Source organism: Tyto alba, unplaced genomic scaffold (assembly GCF_018691265.1).
Source record: "Tyto alba isolate M040663 unplaced genomic scaffold, T.alba_DEE_v4.0 Super-Scaffold_1000006, whole genome shotgun sequence".
Lineage (NCBI taxonomy): Eukaryota > Metazoa > Chordata > Aves > Strigiformes > Tytonidae > Tyto > Tyto alba.
In genome coordinates, this window is record NW_024881272.1 from 2,635,292 (window position 1) to 2,657,470 (window position 22,179).

Below are 22,179 nucleotides of genomic sequence, written 5' to 3' on the forward strand. Positions count from 1 at the left end.
GCCTTCGCTTGCCATGTCAGTTAGCACACGTGCTCCTTACATTCAGAGGGGGTGGGTGCAAGTCCTTCTGTTCCTGAATTGAGTTGGTGGTTGCGATCTCTCCCTGCCTTCTTTATAATTTGCCCAATTATTTGTTACTCTTGGTTATTCTTGGTCCATTCCTTGCATCCCAATCATGCAACACAAACCTGAGAGTCTACAGTTCAGCCCCAGTGGAGTTCTCAACTGGAGGGGCTCTGCTGACATTGCCTTCTCACTTTGACTGAAAACGGTAAAACTTCCACAGTGAGCAGAGGTATTTTCCATTGGGCTCCAATCTTGATGCCCTGCAATAAAGATTTTTTTTTTCCACTTTTTTATATGCCTTGGAATTATAGTGACTTATTTCATGTTTGGCAATGAGTTGAGTATATTTATGAATAAACACTGGCTTTATATGCAACAAAAATTTACCTCCTGGCAAAATCCATTTTCCTCTGAGGAAATGAAACGTCTCCTAGTTAGCAGGCTCTGAGTAAAATAGGAGGTCTTACAGTAACTGCACTGGTTTCCCTGGTGTTTTTGAAAAACTGAAGGATGTGGGGAAGCCAGTAGTGCAATAAAAAGGAGACTCAGCTGCATTGTGCACGCTGCTCCCCGGTGTGCTGGGCACGCTGCCTTCTGCACTCTCTGTGGGCACTAAAGGCAACTGCTTTACAAATGGGAAAGAATTTTTTCAATGATAAAACTCGCAGCAATCTCAAAGGCAATGGGAACCTTTATTTTGATTATTTTCAATGTATTGACATTCTTTTATGTAAACTTAGCTGTAAAACACTCTTGAGATACTGCATAGAAAATACACGTAGGAAAAAAACATATATACACTTTCATAAAAATAGAATACATCTTGGCAAAATTACTTGTGTACAGTGTATTGACATTATTGAACCACACTTACATCATCTTTGGAGAAAAATGTTCCATTTGCAAAAAAAAACCCAAAACATTTTAAATGACTGAATTGGGAGTACTGAAATGGATATGGTTTTGAGCTAAATAAATGGCTATACCAGAATGTCAGAGTTAAAAAAAAAAAAAGTTATAAAATACCTGCTGTATAAAGTAGACGTAGCCATGTTGTGATTTTTATTTCCAGAAAATAGTGTCATCTCTAAACTTGCATGGAAATCAAATGTACCAGTTCCAAATTCTACTGCGCATTCTTTCGCTAAAACCAAACTTTAATATCATTTCTTTCAGCATTTGCAACCATTAGGTACAGTGGTATTTGGGTTTTTTTTGAGCACACGACACAGTATATTACAGCCCTAATTCTATCAGGTATTTGATAAGAAAAAAAATCTAATAGATATAAAATTGTAAAACACTTAGCAACTTTTAAAATATGTAGACCACTTGAAATTACATTTGTTTTTTTTTCTTCTGGTTAGGCTTTTCTTTAGTTGCTTTCAACAGAGGCTGCTCCTTGCTTACTGTTCTGAATACATACATCAGCTCATACTGTGATTTTTCCGTTGGTTTTCAGAACTGTGGAAAATTACTACTCCAGTGTAATAAATAAAACAAGTGGTAACTGGCCCTCAAAGCCATGGATTTTCCTCTTGAATTGGAATACTGGGACTGAATGGGCAGCCTCGGGGCAGGAGGGAAAAAGAAAAGACCATAGCACCACTTTCAAGTGACATGGTTCACAACTCTTTGGCAGGCAGCAGAGTCAGTCTGGAAGTGGTAATACCCACCGGCATTTATGAACGCGGTTAAAATACTGTGATTACTGTCAAGTAGTTTGGATGTTTAATAGGGATAGGCTGACACAGCTATATAAACAATGAAAGTTGTCCGGTACTCGATATTTCCATCGGCGCTGTAGGACAAGGCTCTGACTCCCATGCGGTAGGTCTTCGGCTCTCGCAGCGGTCGCGTGGTGAACACAACTCCTTTCAAGTTCTCATCCCTCAGGGCAAACGGGATGGCTGGGTCCTCGTCTGCCATTAAGAAAGTTGTCCTCGGGTGCATGACTTGGTCGTGAGTATAGGCAACCAGCCGGATTAAGTCCTGACCGGCAGCTATGCCGAAGGGGAGGGAAAGGAGTTTGTATTCCAAGGCGTAGGTACTCGGATCACACTCCAAGTCGTTGGCCGGGCAGTTTTTGAGACAGAACCTAGGAATAAGCAGAGCACTTTATCCCAAGGAGAAGGCAGGGTATCCTAAGTACTGCACTAGGTCTTAATGGAGGAATTCTTCCCCTCTTTGCCCCGTTGCAGTATGCAGATCAAAGCTCACCTATAAAGGTAACATGCTCATGCATTCTTTCTCCATTGTTCCTTTCAAGTTGCAGCCCAGTTTAACATCCCATGTTCCCTCAACAGGATCATCTCAGAAATTACCAAGAGATAATGTAAAGATACCGGATACAATATTTGTCATGGAAGTCAATGGTGAATGTTTCAGTGACCTTGCTCTTAAACATTACAATTGGAAAATTTTTTTAAAATGTACCAGGCAGCTCCATGTGAGATGTCTGTGTGTTAGACCATAAAATAAAAAGTTTGGAATCAAGAAGGGCAGAGTAAATTTTACTTCTATTAATCAAAAGTCAAAACAGGAGATCTTTGCTAGCTCTGCTTGTCAGTGCTAGCAGATGTCAAAGAATATTACCCATTTCAAGCTAAATATCATTCAGTTTGATCACAAGAGATTGTTTCTGACTATGAAACAAGCTATTTCTTTGAGTATATTACAAGAAGTAAATATGTTTTATTTCTAGAACATGGAAACAGAGTAACTTAAAAATAACCAAACTTACCATGAACTGTAGCATTACTTTCATGACTAAAAGAGTACATAAATGCTTTGAAACTGATGGCAAGTTAAGCCATTAGTCAGTCAGAAAGCTGGAGTGCAAAGGCAGCCCCAGAAGTGACAAATGACACTGGATCAACAGAAAGAATCGAAGCCTGCTGCCTGCCAGGATTCATTTAGTAAAGGAACGTTCTTGTGCTATTTCCTCTTGAACTAATAGTAAAATGCTGCGTGGATACCGAGCACCAGCCAGCTTCCCTGCACTCACTGCTTTCTGGTTCTGCTGCCGGGGAAACACGGAACGCTGCTGCCCGAGAGACCGATGATCATCTCGAATGCCAGTGCTCTGCCTTTTGCTAGGACGAGCTTTACTGGTGTCTGTCAAACCCAACGTTTCTTCCTTAATGAATACAGGTTAAGGATCTACACTTGGGGTGGGTGAAAAGGGGCTCAAAATAAAACGTACCCAGAAAGAGGCTCTCGCTGATAGTTTGGCGGACAAGGTGTGTCTATGCACTGGTAGCCTCCTCTCATGTTGAAACACATCTGATTTGATCCGCAATTGATGTTCTGTTCGAGGCACTCATCAATATCTGAATGTTAAAAACATGCAAATGCTCAATTGCTGGTAGAAGAATTAAAGGGTTAAAAACTAGCTGGGCAAAGGCCGAGCAGACTGCAGCGGCTCTTTCAGCTCCACACACAGTAAATCCTTCAGAATCCCGTCTTGCTTGTGAGACACTGGAGCCACTAGTGCCAATAATGTTCATTTATTATGGTTGGCATTTTATTACTGTGCAGGATGGCGCCTTGTGCAAGAGCTGCCCTGCAGCCATGATCCAACATAAACTGTAGTTGAAGTCAATTTTTATTTTATTTTTTTGTGGCTCAGGAAATCTGACAGTACCTTTTCTTGACAAAGGTGGGTTCAGCATTATGTTGGGTTTGACCCTAGAGCTGCTGTCTACTTGCCTGGAGTTAAATGTGTAATGTCAGGTCATGTGAGGAAACTTCAGAGAATAAGTTGCAATTGTCTAATTTGCTGGTGTTTTATGAAACTTTCAAATGTGAAATTTAAAAAGTTCTCAAACTTGAAATTTTGAATGCCGAATCTCATATAGCAAATTCAAACAGGTGGCTTATACACTTACTGAATATGATTTGTGCCTTATTTATTTGCAAATATATTTCTGAACACTCCAAGGGATCTCCGTACCTTGACAGGTTTTGCCATTGGGCATAAGCTGATAGCCAGATGGACAAGTACACTGGTAACTTCCCAGGGTGTTTCTGCACTCATGCTGACAGGTATCTCTGGTTTCACACTCATCAATATCTGTGGAAAAGAAACATGAACACATACACATCAGGATTACTTGAAACTGGTATTGAACAGAGGTATTTTTTCTCCTACTTATATACAAGTGTATGGACAGAGCTAGTGGAAGTTGTCTGGATCTTGTTTACTGATGGGGTTGAATGTGTAAGACTAGCAAGTCCTTTCACATCTTACCTTTACAGCTTTATAATAATTAAATCAGCTTTGAGGGGATCCTCGCCTCTTTTGATAGCAGCTGTAATATATATTCTAGCTGGAGAGACCAGCCCTGGTACAGAGTTCTGGGAAGAAAGGAGGGGGGTGCAATCTGGATACATTGACAAGGTTATAAGAATACAGTCTTGCCCCAAAAATCAAGCTGAGCTGCCTGATAATAAGGTTTTAGGCAATATGCTTAGGAAATGCCCAGATTAGTTATCTCATCAGAGGAAGCCTTGACAGTGAGGAAGTTGTTCTTAAAATTAATCCCTCCTCAGGCAAAGCTGTTGCCCTTCCAAACTGATCTTCCTCATGCCATGGGGATGAATTAAGCTCAGTATTTGGGGAAGACGATCAATAAATGCTCCTTTTTTTTTAATCTCCCTCTCAATTACAGAAGTACCAGACCACTTCTTACGTCAAGTTTTCAAAGCAGACTAGTGTGATTTAGACACAGATCATGTATAATTATATTTTCTTTTGAAACTTCTGCCTAATTCAGGACAGCAACAGAGACCCTAATCATGTCAGTCTTGTGTAAGAGTTAAGACTTACATAATTAAAACATTGGAGGGAAGGTTGCTGCTTCCCCCTCCCTCCATCCAATTTACAGGGGTTGCATCAGATAAAAATGCAAACACAGAAGAGAAACAGATGTGACTAGAAATTTTTGGTATTTTGTTATCAAATCCTGATGGTTGTCTACTGAAGGAACTTTCTTTTAAAAAAAGTGTAATTTGGGTGTGTTTTTCATATTAAACAGCAATTTTTAAATTTAGATGTTTATTCCAGCGAAACAAAAGTACAGGAATATTAACTAATTCAAACCAGAAGGTGGGGTGAAGATCACAGATTTTAGCTTAACCCTTTCATCAGTGGTAGCTATATTCCTGACTCTATTAAACTGCTATACCCGTAACAAACTGCATGTATATGACTACTGAAATGTCTTCATAATGTAAATCCAAGGCTTAATGTCTGCCCATCTATAATTTTTATTCATAAAAGTATATTAATATTTTTCAGCATTACATGTTATATATTGCCAGATAATTAGTGCAATAATTCTGGTTGCTAGAATCTAGCTGTAGATCACTGTATTTATCCTGGTATTTATACTGTGCCTCCTACGAAGCACCCCTGGCACACACGCTAGGTTCAGGCACATAGCTAACGCACCACAAACCGCTTTCTTAAATGTGCTGGGACGAGCTCTAGCAGCACCCTTTGGCCTGAACTTGGTATTATCACAAAGAGGCTTAACTGAATAGTTTTTTGTTGTGGTTTGTTTTTTTTTTTTTTTTTTTTTCTCTGAAGATACTCAAAACGCGAGTTAAGTTGCAAGTTAAGCGACTTAAAGGGAGCGTATTTCAAAAGCGGAACCCCTTGATCATATCCCCGTGTGTCCACTGTGCGAAGCACGGGGCCAGCGAAGCCCTGCGAGGGACGGGGCGAGCCCGGCTCGGGGCGCAGGCTCGGGGCTGGCCGGGGCAGGGGCCAACGTCCCCCGGGGGCGCCGCGGCCCCCGCGCCCACCCTGCAGCCCCAGCCCAGCCCTTGCAGAGCGTCTAAGACCCAGGGACGCCGAGTCCTGCTGCTGCGGAACCGCCTGGCAGTTCTAGCTTCTCAGTGATAGTTCGCGGGGATTTTTGGTTGGGTTTTTTAGCTTCTTAAGCTTCTTCACATTTAGTAGAAATCAGTCAGCGAACAGTGCAGGCTGCTGTTGCTTCTGACTTTCATGAGGATTAAGCTGAATTAAGCTTTCAGTACCTGTGAAAACAGCAGCAATTCACTGAAAAACCTCAGAAAAGCTCACGGACTAAGGAGGAAGTGAGCTAAACGCTTGATAGTTACAGGTGCCAAGTCCCTTGGTTTCCTGCTGGTCTCAGCATGTGTTCTGAGGCTTTGCATCTCTTTAAAAAAAATAATTGGGGCAGAGCTTGCCAGTCACCACAACTACACTGCTCTCCTCATCGCGGAAAAAGAAGTGTCACTGTCACAACTTATGACAAACCCTTTATTGGTTTACTTATGATCAGTCTCTCCGGGCTCAGTGAATTACATTACAACCTGCTATATATCGAAACTACAGATAATTTAAAAGCTTCTGCTTATATTGCCCATATGGCAGTGACTAACGGTCCTGTAAGAGTGCTGGCATTGGCCCTAGTGTGCTCAATTCTGAAATCTTTATTCTAAACCTTTTTGAGCCAGATTACCACCACCATCAGTGGGAGTCTGACATAAGCAACATCCCCAGGACTAGACTGGGACTACTGGTGTTTTCTGAAATGTGAGAAAATTCACAAAGGTGAGCTACCATAATCAAAAGAAATAACAGAGGGAAATAATTTGCACACACACAATAAGCAGCACAATTACAAGAAGAGGTTACAAGGAGGAGGTTTGAAAACATTTTTGCTACAACATGCTCAGGATACAAGAACATGCAGAACTCTGAATACTTATCAGGGGCATATGAAAAAACCACATCACCACAAAACCATCAGCCCCTGGTACATATGAAACAGTAACCTAAGAATACGGACCAAAACAAGAGAATTGCATAGATATGACTGACATTTACCTACACATCTGTCATTTCTTGCCTCATAGCCTTCAGGACAAGTTTCTCTAATGTTCCTTCTAGTCCTGGAGAAAGGTATTCTGCTGTTTCTATACTCTGAGAAGGAGCTGTAGAGATTTGAGGAGTGCCTGTAATACTGTTGAGGTTGATAGTTGTCTCTCACAGGGGAGAATTGAGCATAGTTATAGCTATTGTAATAGGCACCATAATTTGGCAATCTCTCCAATCCAGCGCAAGATTTCCCATCACCTAATAAATGTTGTCCAGGTGGACAGATACACTTGAAGCTGCCGGGGGTGTTGGTGCACTGAAAGGCACAGGGTTTAGGCACTTGTTCACATTCATTAGTGTCTGCTCATGAGACATGATCCAGAGCAACAAACCATGTGGAAAGGAGAAAAAACAAACAAACAACAACACATAACTACATGTATATATACACGTATATACTTATCTCAGTCTGTGGAACAAACTGAAGACATGAAAGTGAGATCATGAAGGCAGTAAAATGTGGAGAACACAAGGCCAAGTAGGCAGGTTATTCTGTCCTGGACAGTAATATACCGTTATTCTTCCTGTAAGGCTACATGTGACATCAGACTGTGCTCACACAGGACAAGAACTCTGCTGGAAGCCTTGCCTCGAGCGTTTCTGAAGGTAAGGGGTGGCTATGAAACGGGGATCCAAGTCTGTTCCCCCACTTTGGCAGAAGCAGGGCTGCGTGATAGCCTGGCAGCTGCCGGCTCCGGTTCCTGCCGGTTACCAGAAAAGATGCACTCTGAGAAACTGAGAACTCAGTGGCCCTGAGGACCCACGCTGTTCACCGTTTCGGCTTAAGCTGCTCACTACTACTACAGGCTTTGGGTTGCCCTTTTTTTTTTTTTTTTTCCCTTTTCCTCCCTCAAGTGCACCACAGATGAGTGGGAAAAGCTGTCGGGCCCTTCTTTAAAGGAGGATACTTAACAAGGAGCATTCTTGAGAAAGCCAGCGTTAGAAATTCATTCAAACTGGCACTGAGGGAAGCTCGAAAGCTCCGACACGGTTATTGTACTCCGTGTCGGGAAAAATCGGGTCTCGAGGGCGTGTCACAGCGCTGCACGGGAAGGAGGTCAGGTATGTCCTAACCTTCCATGTTGTTATTGGCCATTCCAGCTATGGAAGGTTGGAGACTTAACAATAAACATTAATTAACTTTTGTACAATTAAAAAATAGTGGTTTTTTCTCTGTTTCCCTTTAAATTGTAATCCAAAGTAATTTGAGCAACCCTAGCCATAAATATCCACCCGTAAGTCAAAATACAGTAGTGAACATACAAAGTATGGCAAAGGGTTTAAGGATATAACATGCATGAAGGACACTCATCAAACTGAAGTAAATATGAGTGAGATACTGTAGGACCAGGCCTTCTCCCACAGTCTCTCTGACACTACCAGCAAGGAATTTTCTGTGATTTTCATCAAGTTACTTCAGGCCCAGCCGGAAATCTGACATATGGTATTCCTTTCAAAACTTACATACATTCTTTACTGGAAAAAAAGACAAAAAAATGCTAATTCCAAACAGGAATGTGCAGCTTTGCAATGACCAGAAATAAATAACCTGACATTAACATACATAACAACGCATCTATAATCGATGTACTATAAAACTTCTCTTACTACAATTTAAAGATGATCTTAATGGTAACTCAATAAGGACTTATTAATTTCATATTAGTGGAAAGTGTGTATTCTTTAAATTATTATTGTAAAAACAACATTAAGCTAGTGTTATTACAGTTTGACTCTGGTTCCCTCTGAACATAGTAATTTGAGCATAGTTTGTAACCCTCCAAGACAGAAATGCATGATAATGGTATCTGAAGAATAATACTGTTCAGACACATAGTAGAATACTATATTGCTTTTGTATTACATTTTTAATAGTTTATATATATTAAAGACTTTTTGTGGAGGTATTAATAATTACATGTTTTGAGAGTTGGAAATCCAGGGATCATTACTGCAGAGTACCACAATATTTTCCAATTATTAGTTCACAAACATGTAACCAAAACTTTATATATTAGTTGAAATTTCATTAGGGTAATATTGTCAGGTGTTCTAAACAACAGAACTTAATATTTAATATGGCAACAACTAATACAAATTTTAAGTTTATATTCCTTCATTGTGTGCTTAAGATGAAAAAATGTATTACTCATGTACATGTGAAAGAATACAGAAACTCATTATTTCTTTAGTGCTCAACTACTTTCTAACTGCTGAGCTTAACATTCTTTACCTGCATAAAATAGACAACAGGTATGTGAGCTAACACCTTTACAACCACCAATGTCCTTGGAACAAGTTGTGGATAAGCAATATAAGACTATCATAGAAATAATGAAAGAAAACATGAAAATTCAAGTGATGTCTTTCATCAGATCATCCTGTGCAATGCAAGCAGAATTGAATGCAGCAAGTTACCAGCATTTATACCACAGCCTGGTGTGTGGTATAAGTGCTTTATACTCATATATTTCTTTATACTCATATATCTCTCACTCTGAGAAGTGATCCTTGACTGACTGGTAAGCCTGTCTCCACTGGACAGTATCTCTTTGATTACGCACTATGAATATTAAATATGTACAAAGTGAAATGACTTTGAAACTAAAATAGCTGCTAAATTCTCATGCGTGCTTTAGCTTGAATAATAATACTTAATTTTAAATTCTAGATAGCTTTGAATGTGTTATATGCAAAAATGCTTTGTAACAGCTTTTGATAATGCCCTTCCACCTACGATATGGCATGAGATGCAACACAGCTCACAGAAATACTGTAATTTAGTTAAATGGGCAGGCATATATCTGTGGGTGTTGTGATGAGCAGCTTATCTCCATCTAACAGACAGGGAATTGTGGCACAGGACTTTACACAGGATAAGAGTGGCACAGCTAAGAACAAAGTTCAGTTCTCCTGTTTCAGTCTGGGGTCCTACTTTTCAATTCTTCCCTGTGCTCTCTGGAAACATTAACAATAAAACCTGGATTTTATTAACACATATCTTTGATACATCTATATTTAAAATATATTTTTAAGTAGATAAAAATTCAAAGGTGCATAAAGTTCATACTTTAAGAGGGACCTTTCAGTGTTCCTTTGTCAGAAGACAGCTTTAGGGCAGCTGATATTGGGTTTGTAGAAAATATGCAGTCCTAGCCTTTATCTAGCTTCTTACTGACAGAAATTTAAATGGTTTTAATATATGTTAAGGAGTTGGGGAATTATTTTATTTCAGTGGAGAGGCAGCTGGTGGAAGTAATGCCTTGGTCTACAGCCAAACAGTTTCTTACTGAGATTTAGTATCTTTTTAAAAAACCCCACACATTCCTGGCTTTTGGTAGTCCAAAATATTAGGTTGTTTAAAATGAGAAAAAAAAAAAATATATTCCTGTTCTCCAAAGCAGCTATTTATCACTTAGGAAAGCTAATCTTGAAGAAGTCATTATGAAGGAATGCTTCTCTGATATGGTACATGAGAGCAACTGAAACCAACTTCACTTAGTGTCATATACCAACATTCATAAATCACTGTTATCAGGGTGGATCAGCTATTATATTTTAAACGTTCTACATAAGTACAGAAAGGGCGAATCTAAGTGATCCTAGTGCCATCCTGAGGTCTATTAAATGCTAAGGGAAGTGGTTTATGCACTTGCAGTGACACCATACATTAAACTCTCTTGCTATCCATGCTACTGCTATGAGAGCAACCTTCAAATGCCAGGCACGTGTGTGTGGGAGAAAGCTCCACACGATTTTATGCCAAAAGGTTCTACGTAGGTACAACAGGGGAGTAACTGCATGGTCAGCATTCCTGTGACTGACAGGAATCCTCCTTCCCTCCCGTGTCCCACCCAAACCAGAAAGGGGAGCGCTGAGTGATAAGCTCGTACCAGCTTCCTCCGCTCCATCCCTCCCGGGAACTCCCTTTGGCGCTCTCTTTGTGCCCTTCATTGCAGAGGCGAGCTCTGGGTGTATCGTGCCTCTTGCAACACACCTCCTTTGGGTGTTCTCCTTTTGGGGAACCCTCATCGCTTCCTGCTTGCCTGCCTTCAGGTGTGAATTGATGCAGTCCAGGGCATAGCCAGGCACATTTCACTGTCCAATCAACTAATAAATCTGGCCTGATTTTTAGAAATGAAGCCTCTTGTGGAGTGGTAGCTTGCCACATCCATCCACCAGTGCTCCGAGACCCTTGTACATTTTGTTTTCAAAGTCTGGACCTAAAACCATCTCCATTTGGAATCATTTACTTTTGACTATTTGTTTTGAATAGGTTTAGGTGGGTAATTTTAAACTTCAGAGTAAATTTGTCTATATAGCATAGTCTTCAAATGGGATAGCATTGTTGGATGTGTTACAGCAGAAATCCCAGCTAAAAGCAGCAGCAGCAAACACGTGGTACCAATGTGACTGGACAGCTTACCCACACAAGGTCGTCCAACTCCCTGGGACCGATACCCTCTTGGACACACACAACGGTAACTGCCTCGTGTGTTCTCACAAATCTGGTTATAGCGGCACTGGTGGGTTCCATCCCGGCATTCATCAACGTCTGCAAGCAACGAGGCAAGGGGAAGTAGTCAGGTGTTTCTTGAAACTTCTTACAGCTTTGAACTTCTTTATGAAAAAGGAATGAAGGTAAGCCACATGTGAATTTGGTCTTCTAGGTAGTTTTGGCCTCTGAACGTACACTCTTCTTACCTGGTGCTGTGATTGGGCATTACTCTATAACAGTTTGTGCTACAAATCACAATCTGCATTTCACAATCTGAAAGCAGATTTTCAGCAGACACGCTGATAAATTTTTCAACTGTATTGCATTTACACACACTTTTTCCGTTAGTTTTCAAAACTTTTCATTGATGTTTCCAATGTGATCAGCTACTCTCCAAAGAAACATAATCCATCTTCCTGTCATACCCAACAAAAAAAAAAAAAAAAGATTTGGTAGTATATATAACACTGGTTATGTTTAAAAGCATCCCTGATAAGCAGCAAGGTCCTGTGATCTTGATGAAGAGATCCTGAGACAAACTCTTAAGAACACATTCACACATGGGGCAAATCATTTCAGTTAATGATCAATTTGTAGAATTCAGGGTGACAACACAGAAAAGATGCTGAGGAAAACCTTACTGTTCTTTCTTAAGATCAATGAAAAACTGGAAGTGGCAAGGATACACAGATTCTTTCAATACCAATCACAAAGAATTTAAATAAGCATGCTCCCATAAATGAAAAGAAGTTGGTGCCTTAATACGTTCAAATCTTAATAACTTGAGGTGGACTATCTGAGTTTATTTAAAAAAATAATAAATTCATTAATGTCCCTGTGCTTACCATCATTTTGCAGTATGTTATCACTTTTACTCACCAATACATGTTCCGTTTTCTGCTTTGGTCATTCCGTTGGGACACAGATCAATGCACTTATAGCCACCACGGGTATTTTTGCAAAGTTGATCAGGCCTGCACACGTTCTGCCTGCACTCATTTACATCTTATTTAAAAAACAAACAAACAAACAAACAAAACAATAAAACAAGAATGGAAATAAACTCACTTCATTATGCTAAGTTCCTAAGGAGCAGAATATTCCAGCTGTAATTACACTGTGTACATGCTTTTGCATGCATTTCATGCACATCTATCCATCAGCCCAATTCTCACTTCCTCTGGGCTTTTAGTACTGCTTTACAAATTCAGAAATACATACGAAGTATATCATCCATAGTAGGATTTTAATTCATAAAGGTTTCTGATAACAAATATAGCAACAAATAAACATTGAACTATGTCCATTGGAATGAGGGAATGAACATTCAAAAATTCATTTCTTACCGATGCATTTTCTGCCCTTTAGTTGGTATCCGGGATCACAACCACAGTGGAAACTTCCTATAGTATTGAAGCAACGCTGATGACAGGAGTTGGACTCTTGACACTCATTAACATCTGTTGAACAATACAAATCCTTGATACCATAGCTGTGAATTGCCTTGTGGTCATTTAACCTGAACAGTATTTTGGTTGAGTCACCATTCTGGACTCTGCTTTGTGCTCTAGTTATTACGCTACTGAGGTATGTTCAGAAGTGTTTACTTCTCTCCATTCTTTGTAAAAGAAAATGCACATGGGACACAAAAGCAAGAACGTTAGGTTATTCCCTGATAGGATTTTAAGTTTATTTCTAAAGATGGCGGAAAAAAAAAAAATACCAAAAAAGCCACCACACCACAAAAAAACCCCCCAAAGCCACAACCTTAAAGAAAATTTATAGACACTGTGTATTTGGAGATACATCTTTTAAGAAGTTATTTTCAATTGTGTGAAAGACAGCATTTTCAGTTTACGAAAGCTAACATCAAAAGCCAAAGACCTCCCCATCACCTTGGCAGCTAAATCCATCAGCTGTCCTCCGAAAGCCGTTCCCACATCGGACCACGCAGCGGTACGAGCCAATGATGTTTTCACAGTCCTGGCCCGCATGGCAGCTATGTCCACCTAATGCACACTCATCAATATCTATAATTAAAAACAAGCTGTAAACCTCACTAGGTCAAAATGAAACACAGATTAAGCAGCGTCTTGAGCATGATCAGCTATGAAATGCTTGACTGCAAATATATTCAGCTATGAAGTCCTTAGAACACCACCAATAAATTATATTTGTATAATAAGAAAATGGCCCAGCCCAAACAGAACACTTCCCTATTGATTTAAGTGCCATAGGGCTTTTTGTATCCAGCCTGTCCACAGCAATACTGTCTTACCCTGACACGTTCTACCATCTGCAGAGATAGTGAGGCCTTTCGGACAGGAGCAGTAGTAAGATCCCATGGCGTTATGACAGGTATGGGAACAAGGATTTCGCACAGCACATTCATCTTCATCTGTAACAAGGAAACGTTTGAAAAACCAGTGAGACTTCACAGGATGTTACAAGACACTACATCCCATATACAGACAAAAACCCTTCATAGGAGGTACATCTGGGTGAGCCCACAGGGCAAAACTAGATCCAGCAGTGGAGCAGCTTCACAGAAGCGGTTCAGTGGTGTGCTCCCCACAGGTATTTTTAGTTACCAAACCTACACTACCCCAGCTTGCTGGAATCTTGCGTTAGCTCTGCAGGACCGGGTCACCACCGCAGTAATGAACATCTGACAGAATTTCTTCCAGAGAATCACTTTACAACAGAACAGGTGGGTTTCAGTGTTAGACTTAAGATTTCCTAGATAGGCGTGCCAAGACTACTACACGTCCCAAATTAAAGTTTTGGAACTCATACTGTTTTTCAGATGATACTGAAAGTGGAAAATTGTTTTAGTGACCTTATTTCAGTCTTCCTGGTTTTAAACGTTTTGGATGGTGTAGTGTTTGTTTCTTGTATAATTTCCTTAATTTATAAGCTTTCAAGGGGCAGTGAAATAAGTCCACAGAAGCACATCAGATTATTACTCCCTAAAACAAATGTGACTCAGTCACCTAGAGGAGACAGACAAGGCAGGAACTTGTGGGCTGCTGTCTAGGTTGCCCACACTCGTCCTTCCCTCCACATGGATCACGAAGTGCTTCATTGCTTTGCAGGCTCAGCAGATACTGTGGCTCCATGTCCCCCAGCTGTATCTGATTTAAAGCTGTCTGGGCACTACTTATATTCTAGATGGGTACAGAAGTGAAGCCTTCAGCTGCCTTTGGATCCACACCCTTTTACACTTTTTCAAGTAGGCACTGCATGCTTTGAATCTCTAGATAAAGGTGATGTAGATTCTGGTGGCTGAGCACTGCGTCCAGCTCCGGGGCCCCCCGTGTGAGACAGACGTGGGCCTGTTCGAGCAGGTCCAGGGGAGGCCACGCAAATGGTCCGAGGGCTGGAACAGCTCTGCTACGGAGAAAGGCTGAGGGATTTTGGGCTGATTAGCCCAGGGAAGAGAAGGCTTTGGGGACACCTTATTGCAGCCCTTCAATATATAAAGAGAGCTTATAAGAAAGATGGAGAGACTTTTTACCAAGGCCTGTGGGGGCCTTGGTAAAAGAGGTAACGGTTTTAAACTAAAAGAGGGTAGATTTAGATTGAAAATAGGGAATACAGTTTTTACAACGTGGGTGGTGAGACACTGGAACAGGCTGTCCAGAGCAGCTGTGGATGCCCCCTCCCTGGAAGGGCTGGAGTTGGAACTTGAAAGGTCCCTTCCAAACCAAACCATTCTACAAGTCTGTGATTACACACTACCCCTCTCACATCATTACCTGAACAGTAAGGCCCAGCTGAGTCCAAACCAAACCCAGCAGGGCACTGGTTGCTACGATCTCCTGTGTGGTAAAGGAAGCACATGTTACTTGTGGATGGACATTTTATTCCTTTAAAAAAAGCCTTTAACATTAAGAATTGCAGCTCAGCTATTTATAAAAGGTTTATTATATTTGGGCACTAAAATAGAAACTTTTAAAATCCAGACTTCAGTGCTTTTTCTACTTGGGCACTACAAGTCATAGTTTTTGCTGTTTTGAAAAACATTAAACAAGTGAGGGGTTTCCCCTCAGAATGACTGCAAGTTGCATCCCAGACTAATACATCCTGAAAAGTTTCTCCATAATGTTTTCATTATTAGAAAAATAAAGACCATTCAGTTTCACTTCACGTAAAAGGAGGCAAATAAACCCAAACCAAACAAATCACCATGTCATAGATTGTGGGAAATCACTGTAGAAGAACACAAGTGCACACTATGAACTGTAATGGAAAACTCTGGTAGAGACTGCTCAAGGACCACATGTATTTTGCTGCTACTGATTCAATAAATATTTTTTAAAAGAGCAGTATATTAATTGTTGGAAGAAATAAATTTAAGTTCAGTAGAGGCATGGCCAGATTTATGCATAGGTATAACGATCTGGAGACTTCCTTTTATCAGACCTCCTTTTAAAATGGGAAAGAAAAAAAAAATTCTTACTTGGTTTTCAAATTGCACAAGTTCATAGTCTGGCAAGTGGGAAAATAATTATTTTACTTGGTTTAGAATGTTGTTATTGAAAAGAAAGGCTGAGATAGGCAATCCCACTGTTTCCTGTACTTTCATACCTGAGTTATTTCATTTGAAAGATGTTAAGCCTTACTGTGTACACAAAACCCCAAAAGTACTAAAAAAGATCACAGAACATTCTGCTAACCAATTATGACTTCTAAAAGGAAAACCCACTTATAGAAATATATGCCTATTCCTTAAGATCACTCAGGTAAAAGGTTAGTAAAAGCCAGCAGTCAGTAATGCTAAGACAAAATACAACAGACGATGGAGCTACTAGTTTGCTACCTCTGTGTTAGGACTTATCAGACTTACAGACCATACAGATACATGTGTCTACACAGCGTTGCGTAACTGGGCACCGTTTGTATCTGGACTTAAAAAAATATATCCATAATGTACCAGTAATGTTTTCAAGCTGCAGCTCAGAATCATATTTTCTGTATATGTCAAATCATTCCAGAGAAGTTCAATCTGAGGAATGACTTGGGACATTTTGCCCATTTTAGTGATGAATTTTGAATGTTCTTCCACCTGATTACTACCTTACATTTATGCGGGGTTTGCTGTGAGAAGAAAATACACAATCCTTTTTCGTAATAGCTATGCAAAACCAAACCCAAACAACCCCACCAATATGCAAGCCTACACAGAAGCGACAGTAATTCCATTTTAGAGAACGAAAGGTACTTGCAATGAAATGGAGAAATATTTTAGTTTGAGTATCGGAAGCTACTGGTAATGCTCTTAGCAGCATCAGCAAATGCAGACATACATCATCGATGAGAACTACAGGTGAAGAGTAAGTACAAACTGCAACAGCTTTTACGTATTAGAATATGGGTATATTAACAAGACACGTGGGTCCCAGGATCTACAATAAAGCTACCCGCGTTTCACAGCATTTCCTCTTTCAAGGCCATAATGAGCTCTTGAGAATACAGCTAATGAATTCCAGGATACTGTTTTCCCATTGTTTTATTTTTGTGAAAGATTAAAACAATACCTTTTGCAATGGAAGCGTGGATTTTAAAAGCCAGAGTTTCTTCCAGTGGGTTGTACTCTGTTGTAATAGAGGAAGCATGGAGTGTTTCCACCAAGAAAGGCATCTTTCCTTTAGTATAATCATAGGTGATAGTGTGGTTCCATGTATAGGGAACACTAACTCCATCTACAGTGAAGAGACGAGTAGAATGGGCATACAGTTGCCCAGGGCCAGTCTGAATGTAGTCTTCCGTGTAATCCTGAAACAGCAAGATTCAGGCATCAGCCACTGAGTACGGCCAACACCACTGTGGTCTCTGCATTTTAAAGCTGTATGAGATGTATTCTGACAAAGGTATTTGTCCTTAATAGCTGAACAAATTGTATTTCATACAACACATGCCTTTTTTACTCTTATTTTAACTGTTGAATCTTAACAGCATCTGGTATATGTCTAAGTGAGAAACAGACTATGGTCCTGAGGATCCCGATGATGCGGGCCACGGCAAAGCAGTTCCAAAAAACCTCAAATATGATCTTATTGTTCAATAACAATCTTTTGAGGCCTAAGTATTTTTTCTGTATTCTGAGTCAGATACTGACAATGTGTGCTAAACAAACAATCAGTAGAGAAAAATTCTGCCACTGAAAAAAGGTGTAAATATTGGACACGCTACATACCGCCGCTTATCAAAGTATCAAGAACTTCCTGTATATTTATTGTACTTTGGGATTAATATATTAAGACATTTTCACTGGTTACCTACCACTAATTACTACCTTTATAGAAACAATTTGAAAGAATGTTCTTTCTTTTACAGTAAAAACAATTATCAAGCACCTGGTTTTAAGCCAAAACTTTAATACCATTTATTATATTAAGCCAAATGTTCTTCATGTCTTACACTAAGCTAGAAAGACAGAAACACATTTCCTTTGAACTCCATCTTTCTGTTAGGAGTACAAGGTCAGTGATAGAAGCTATCTTACTAGGAGAATATCTCCTAGAAACAACAGGCAGAGCAATTCAGTAGTGAGATTATAACCTTTTGCCATACAATCATGCAAACTGCCCTCTCTAATCACTCCTGGAAAAGCTCATAGAGAAGTTTCATTCTTTGAAAAAGCAAATTCTGTAAAATATTTCAGAAGAATTGCATAATAAGACTGTTTGCCATAGAGATCTCCACAAAACAAAGTGTTGATGCTACAGCAGAGAAAGGAGCATGTCAATAGCAGCACGGCAGCATGCATGATAAGAACACACAGAACACCCTGCGATGTAATCCGATACAGAATCTGTGAATCCCCTGTCTCTGCAGCTTTATCAGCCACACGAATGTTTCTCTGCCAGACTACGTATGATTGTAGCTGCAAACAAATCACCAGTAATATTCAGAAATTTCTGCAAGGTGCCATGGTTTAAAAGAGCTGGTGTCACCCTCAGGGAAGCCAAAAAGACAGACGGGTTTCGGATGCAGCTTTATAGCTCTATTAAAACACCTGACATGCCTGCCTATGCTAACTAGCCCCAGCGACACTTCTCGGTAATACCTTTCAACATCTAAAAATCCTGAGTGACCAATACTACCTTCCTGATGACAATTTTTTGTTTTCAAAGGCAATGTTAACACCTGTCAGTTAAACCAGGCACAAAATAAGTTACGTACAGTAAAACAGTTTTCAGGACTTAGCGTCTACTGCTTTAATACAGATGAGAAAGCAAGTACGGATCGATGAGAGAAGGGGTGGTATCTCCAGCAGCTTTACCTTCACGTTAACATCAGCTGCTGACTGGAGCTGCAGCACGTGGCCGCTCACGACAACATCCAGCAGCAAGGCTCCATCTGAATCCAAGCCCCGGGCAACATGAGTCATTCGCAGAATCTCACCTATGGGTTTTAAGAGCACATTGATTTATAAAACATCCTGACCAGAGACTCGTGTTAGCCACACAGTATCTGAATTGGGATCCCCTGACCAGTTAATTTTATACTTGTATATTTATAAGGCATACCATGCCTATAATAAAAACCATTACATGTTTCAAATTACAGCTCTAAAAGCTGCATTTAAGCCTCAGAAAGCCGCAGTCATTCAGAAAATACTGGTGTAAGCACAAGACTCAAAATTCAGCAACAGTTATGTGCTATTTTTTAAGAAATGCAGTATCTATATCAAGCTTATTGGAAACAGAAAGAGAAGGTATACCACAGGTAACTAACCAGTTGCAAACTCCACTTGAGTTTCTCTCTTGAAGACCGCATCAGTGAGCGTAAAGCCATTCATTGCTTCTCCAATTTCTTTTGCAGTTGTCCAGTAAACTGGGCTAAGTATAGAAACAAGCTTTCTCATCGCTGGACCTAAAAGAAACGTGACCCAACATTTGAGCGCTCTTTTCCTAACATCATGCAACCCACATCAGCAGGACTTGAATATGAAGACCTAGAACTAGTGTAACCCTTAAGATTTAAACCAGAAAAAAAGTATGTAAAATGATTCCTCTGAATATACCAATACAAATACTGACGTACTAGAAGTCAATACTGAAGATTCCCTTTTCATCTCTCTGTGACAAGTTTAGATCAGTTGCTTCAGTGAGATGTAATGAAATGAAGTGGTGAAAACTGACAGTGCACAGAATTCAGCCTGGCTCAAGGAAAAAAAGTGATAAAAGGTAAGAAAAAGCCTACCAAGGCTCCGAGGGACGTTTGTAATCTTTGCTTGTATTACTCTAGTTCCAGAGTCAGGGCTGTCCGTTACTGTGGTGTTCAGGAAAGCAATTCCAAATTCAATATCGTTAATATTTCCAATGATGCTGCCTTTGGCACGTGAAGGCCCACCTGTGCAGGGGAGGAAGGGAGGAAGGGAAAAATAAAGGCCCATGTAAAAATTCTGCAGTCTGACATTTTGGGGGAGAGAAAATTCAGAAATGTTGCCCAGCATTTTAAGAAGTAAGGAGATTTCTGCATATATTACCGCATTATTTGCAACAATAAAGCTCACAACCTGCAAATAACAGGATGCTGTGTATATGTGGTCTGAGATGTATGCACAATAACATGGGAATCACCTTATGTGCCTACCACTGCCTGAAAAGCAACAACTGTTTAACAGCATACTCTAGTGCTGTATAACATGTTAATAAAAAATTTATCTAGCTGAAGCTGCAGGGTAGATTTAATCCAAAAAAAAAAAAAATTATTTGGTCAACTGGCCAAGACACAGGAGAGTACCAGTCACATTAGGGATGCCACAGGCTTTCGCCTTCTTCTCATTGTGTGCAGGCTGCAAGTTAACTCACCAGGACATGCTTGGGTATTACACCTGGATATCTGGGAGGAGTCTCCGGGACAAGGACGTCCATGATTTAACGGAGCTGGATTGCTGCACAGACGTATTCGGGTCTGCTCTCCTCCTCCACAAGAAGCAGAGCATTGACTCCATGTTTGCCACTGCCCCCAGTTTCCATCCACTGAAGAAATAAAGAATGAAGGAAGTGACTTTTCGTTTTAAATGTGTCAGGTTTAAAGGTCAGGTTGCATCAGTGATGCAGTGGTTCTTGATGGAACCAATGCAACAGAGATCAGCAGCACAACGGATAACAAAAGCACCTTAATGGGGAGGCACGAACACTTCTCCCCTCAGAAATGCACCGCCTTTAAAATTTTGTTTGTCTCTCAAGTGTACTGGGAACAAGGAGGCTCCTCTAGGGGATGTTTCCAGTATAATGTTTGGGGATTTAACAAAAGCTAGGTAAAATTCTTCCCTGTGTGATGTTGAAGAGGTACCACTTCATGGCTGACCATGGAAGATTCGTACAGTGCAAACTACACGTGTCCCTCTGCACAGTCACACGAGTCCAGCCCAGGGGCAGCATACAGAGCTCTGATGTGCGGGAAATGAGCTCAGCTGGCTCGGGGTGGCTGCCTACGCACCGCTCTGCGGGGAGGAAAGCCAAGTGACCAGCCACCGCCTGCCTTCCAGCTGCTCACCCCAGGAGGGGCTGTTACTTTCTGTTCCCAGAAAGTATCAGGCTCCAGAGAAACTGATTTCAAACCTGAAAAATGTTGTTGCATGTATGCAGACCCACCACAGACCAGTTCGTAACGATCAGCTGCCAATAGTCAGAATCTCCTGTCACCAAAGCAACCAATCTGTCTAGAGTTTTGAGTGCTTTGACTCCTGCAAGGAAAATATCTGAGATTGCATGGGCATAAAACTGATGGAAGAGTACAAGAAATCAAACAAAACATAAATCTGGCTGTCCTGGGTATGAGTGAGTGGTGGGGAATTTTTTTGGTAGTGCAGGTGGGGGCTGCAGAGGTGCCTCCCTGTGAGAAGCTTCTCAGAGCTTCCCCGGCTGCAAGCTGGCCCCACCTCTGCACCAAGGCCGAGCTAATCAGCTGCGCCTCTGAAACAGCATATTTCAGAAGGGACCTGGTGAGGAGGAGTGGGACTTGGGAGGAGAAGCTGCGGCAGCTGTGGAGGGGGGAAGGTGTGCCAGAGCAGAGACCCCCCCCTGTATCCTGTGGTGAGACAGCAGGGCAGCCCCCACCTGCCACCCATGAAGGTCTACGGTGGAGCAGACACTCACTTATGGCCTGTAAGGGGCTCTGCATGGATGAATAAGGTGACTATGCCTGAAGGAGGACGGGATCCTGTGGGAAGAAGCAGCCCCCACTGTTGTAGTTCAGCGCTGGGAGGATTGCAGCATGCGGGGGTGTCCCTCGCTGGAACAGCTCAGGAAGGGCTGCAGCCCATGGGAGGGACTCACATCAGAGAAAGTTTGTGGAGGACTGTCTCCTCAGAGAGGGGAACCACGCTGGAGCAGGGCGAACAAGTTCCAGAAGCTGGCCCCACACTGAAGATGGCAGAAGCGGCAGCACTGACTGCACCCCCCATTCCCTGCCCCTGCTCCCCTGGGGGAAGAGGTAGATATATTGGGAGCAGAGCTGAGCCCGGGAAGAAGGGAGGGGTGGGGGGAAGGTGTTCTCCAGATGTGGCAATGCTTCTCACTGTCCTACTCTGTTAAGTGTTGCTGTTAGTGGTTGTAAAAAATCTTTATTATTTTTTTCCTTCCCCTAACACATCTGCCTTTTGCCTGTGACCATAATGGGTGATTTGCCCCTCCCTGTCCTATCTGGAATCACAAGCTTGCCTTATTTTCCCCTTCTCATCGGT

The 22,179-nt window shown here is 41.2% G+C and overlaps 1 protein-coding gene across 2 annotated transcripts in view; it reads right to left on the reverse strand.

The window, feature by feature from the left end:
* Window positions 1-739: 739 nt before the first annotated feature.
* Window positions 740-22,179, reverse strand: part of HMCN1 (hemicentin 1) — a 205,091-nt gene continuing 183,651 nt past the window's right edge. Inside the window, exons 93-107 of one of the 2 annotated variants that reach the window (XM_042805972.1) lie at window positions 20,300-20,470; window positions 19,689-19,838; window positions 19,221-19,358; window positions 18,766-18,887; window positions 17,018-17,255; window positions 15,236-15,298; window positions 13,756-13,875; window positions 13,373-13,507; window positions 12,824-12,937; window positions 12,357-12,482; window positions 11,406-11,534; window positions 6,929-7,279; window positions 4,022-4,141; window positions 3,272-3,398; window positions 740-2,164 (exon numbers count right to left, since the gene is read on the reverse strand). In XM_042805972.1, coding sequence (XP_042661906.1) covers window positions 1,798-2,164; window positions 3,272-3,398; window positions 4,022-4,141; window positions 6,929-7,279; window positions 11,406-11,534; window positions 12,357-12,482; window positions 12,824-12,937; window positions 13,373-13,507; window positions 13,756-13,875; window positions 15,236-15,298; window positions 17,018-17,255; window positions 18,766-18,887; window positions 19,221-19,358; window positions 19,689-19,838; window positions 20,300-20,470 — 2,471 coding nt within the window. In that variant the 3' untranslated portion in view covers window positions 740-1,797. The remainder of the gene's footprint in view (window positions 2,165-3,271; window positions 3,399-4,021; window positions 4,142-6,928; window positions 7,280-11,405; window positions 11,535-12,356; window positions 12,483-12,823; window positions 12,938-13,372; window positions 13,508-13,755; window positions 13,876-15,235; window positions 15,299-17,017; window positions 17,256-18,765; window positions 18,888-19,220; window positions 19,359-19,688; window positions 19,839-20,299; window positions 20,471-22,179) is intronic. The other variant, XM_042805977.1, reaches the window with a different exon arrangement.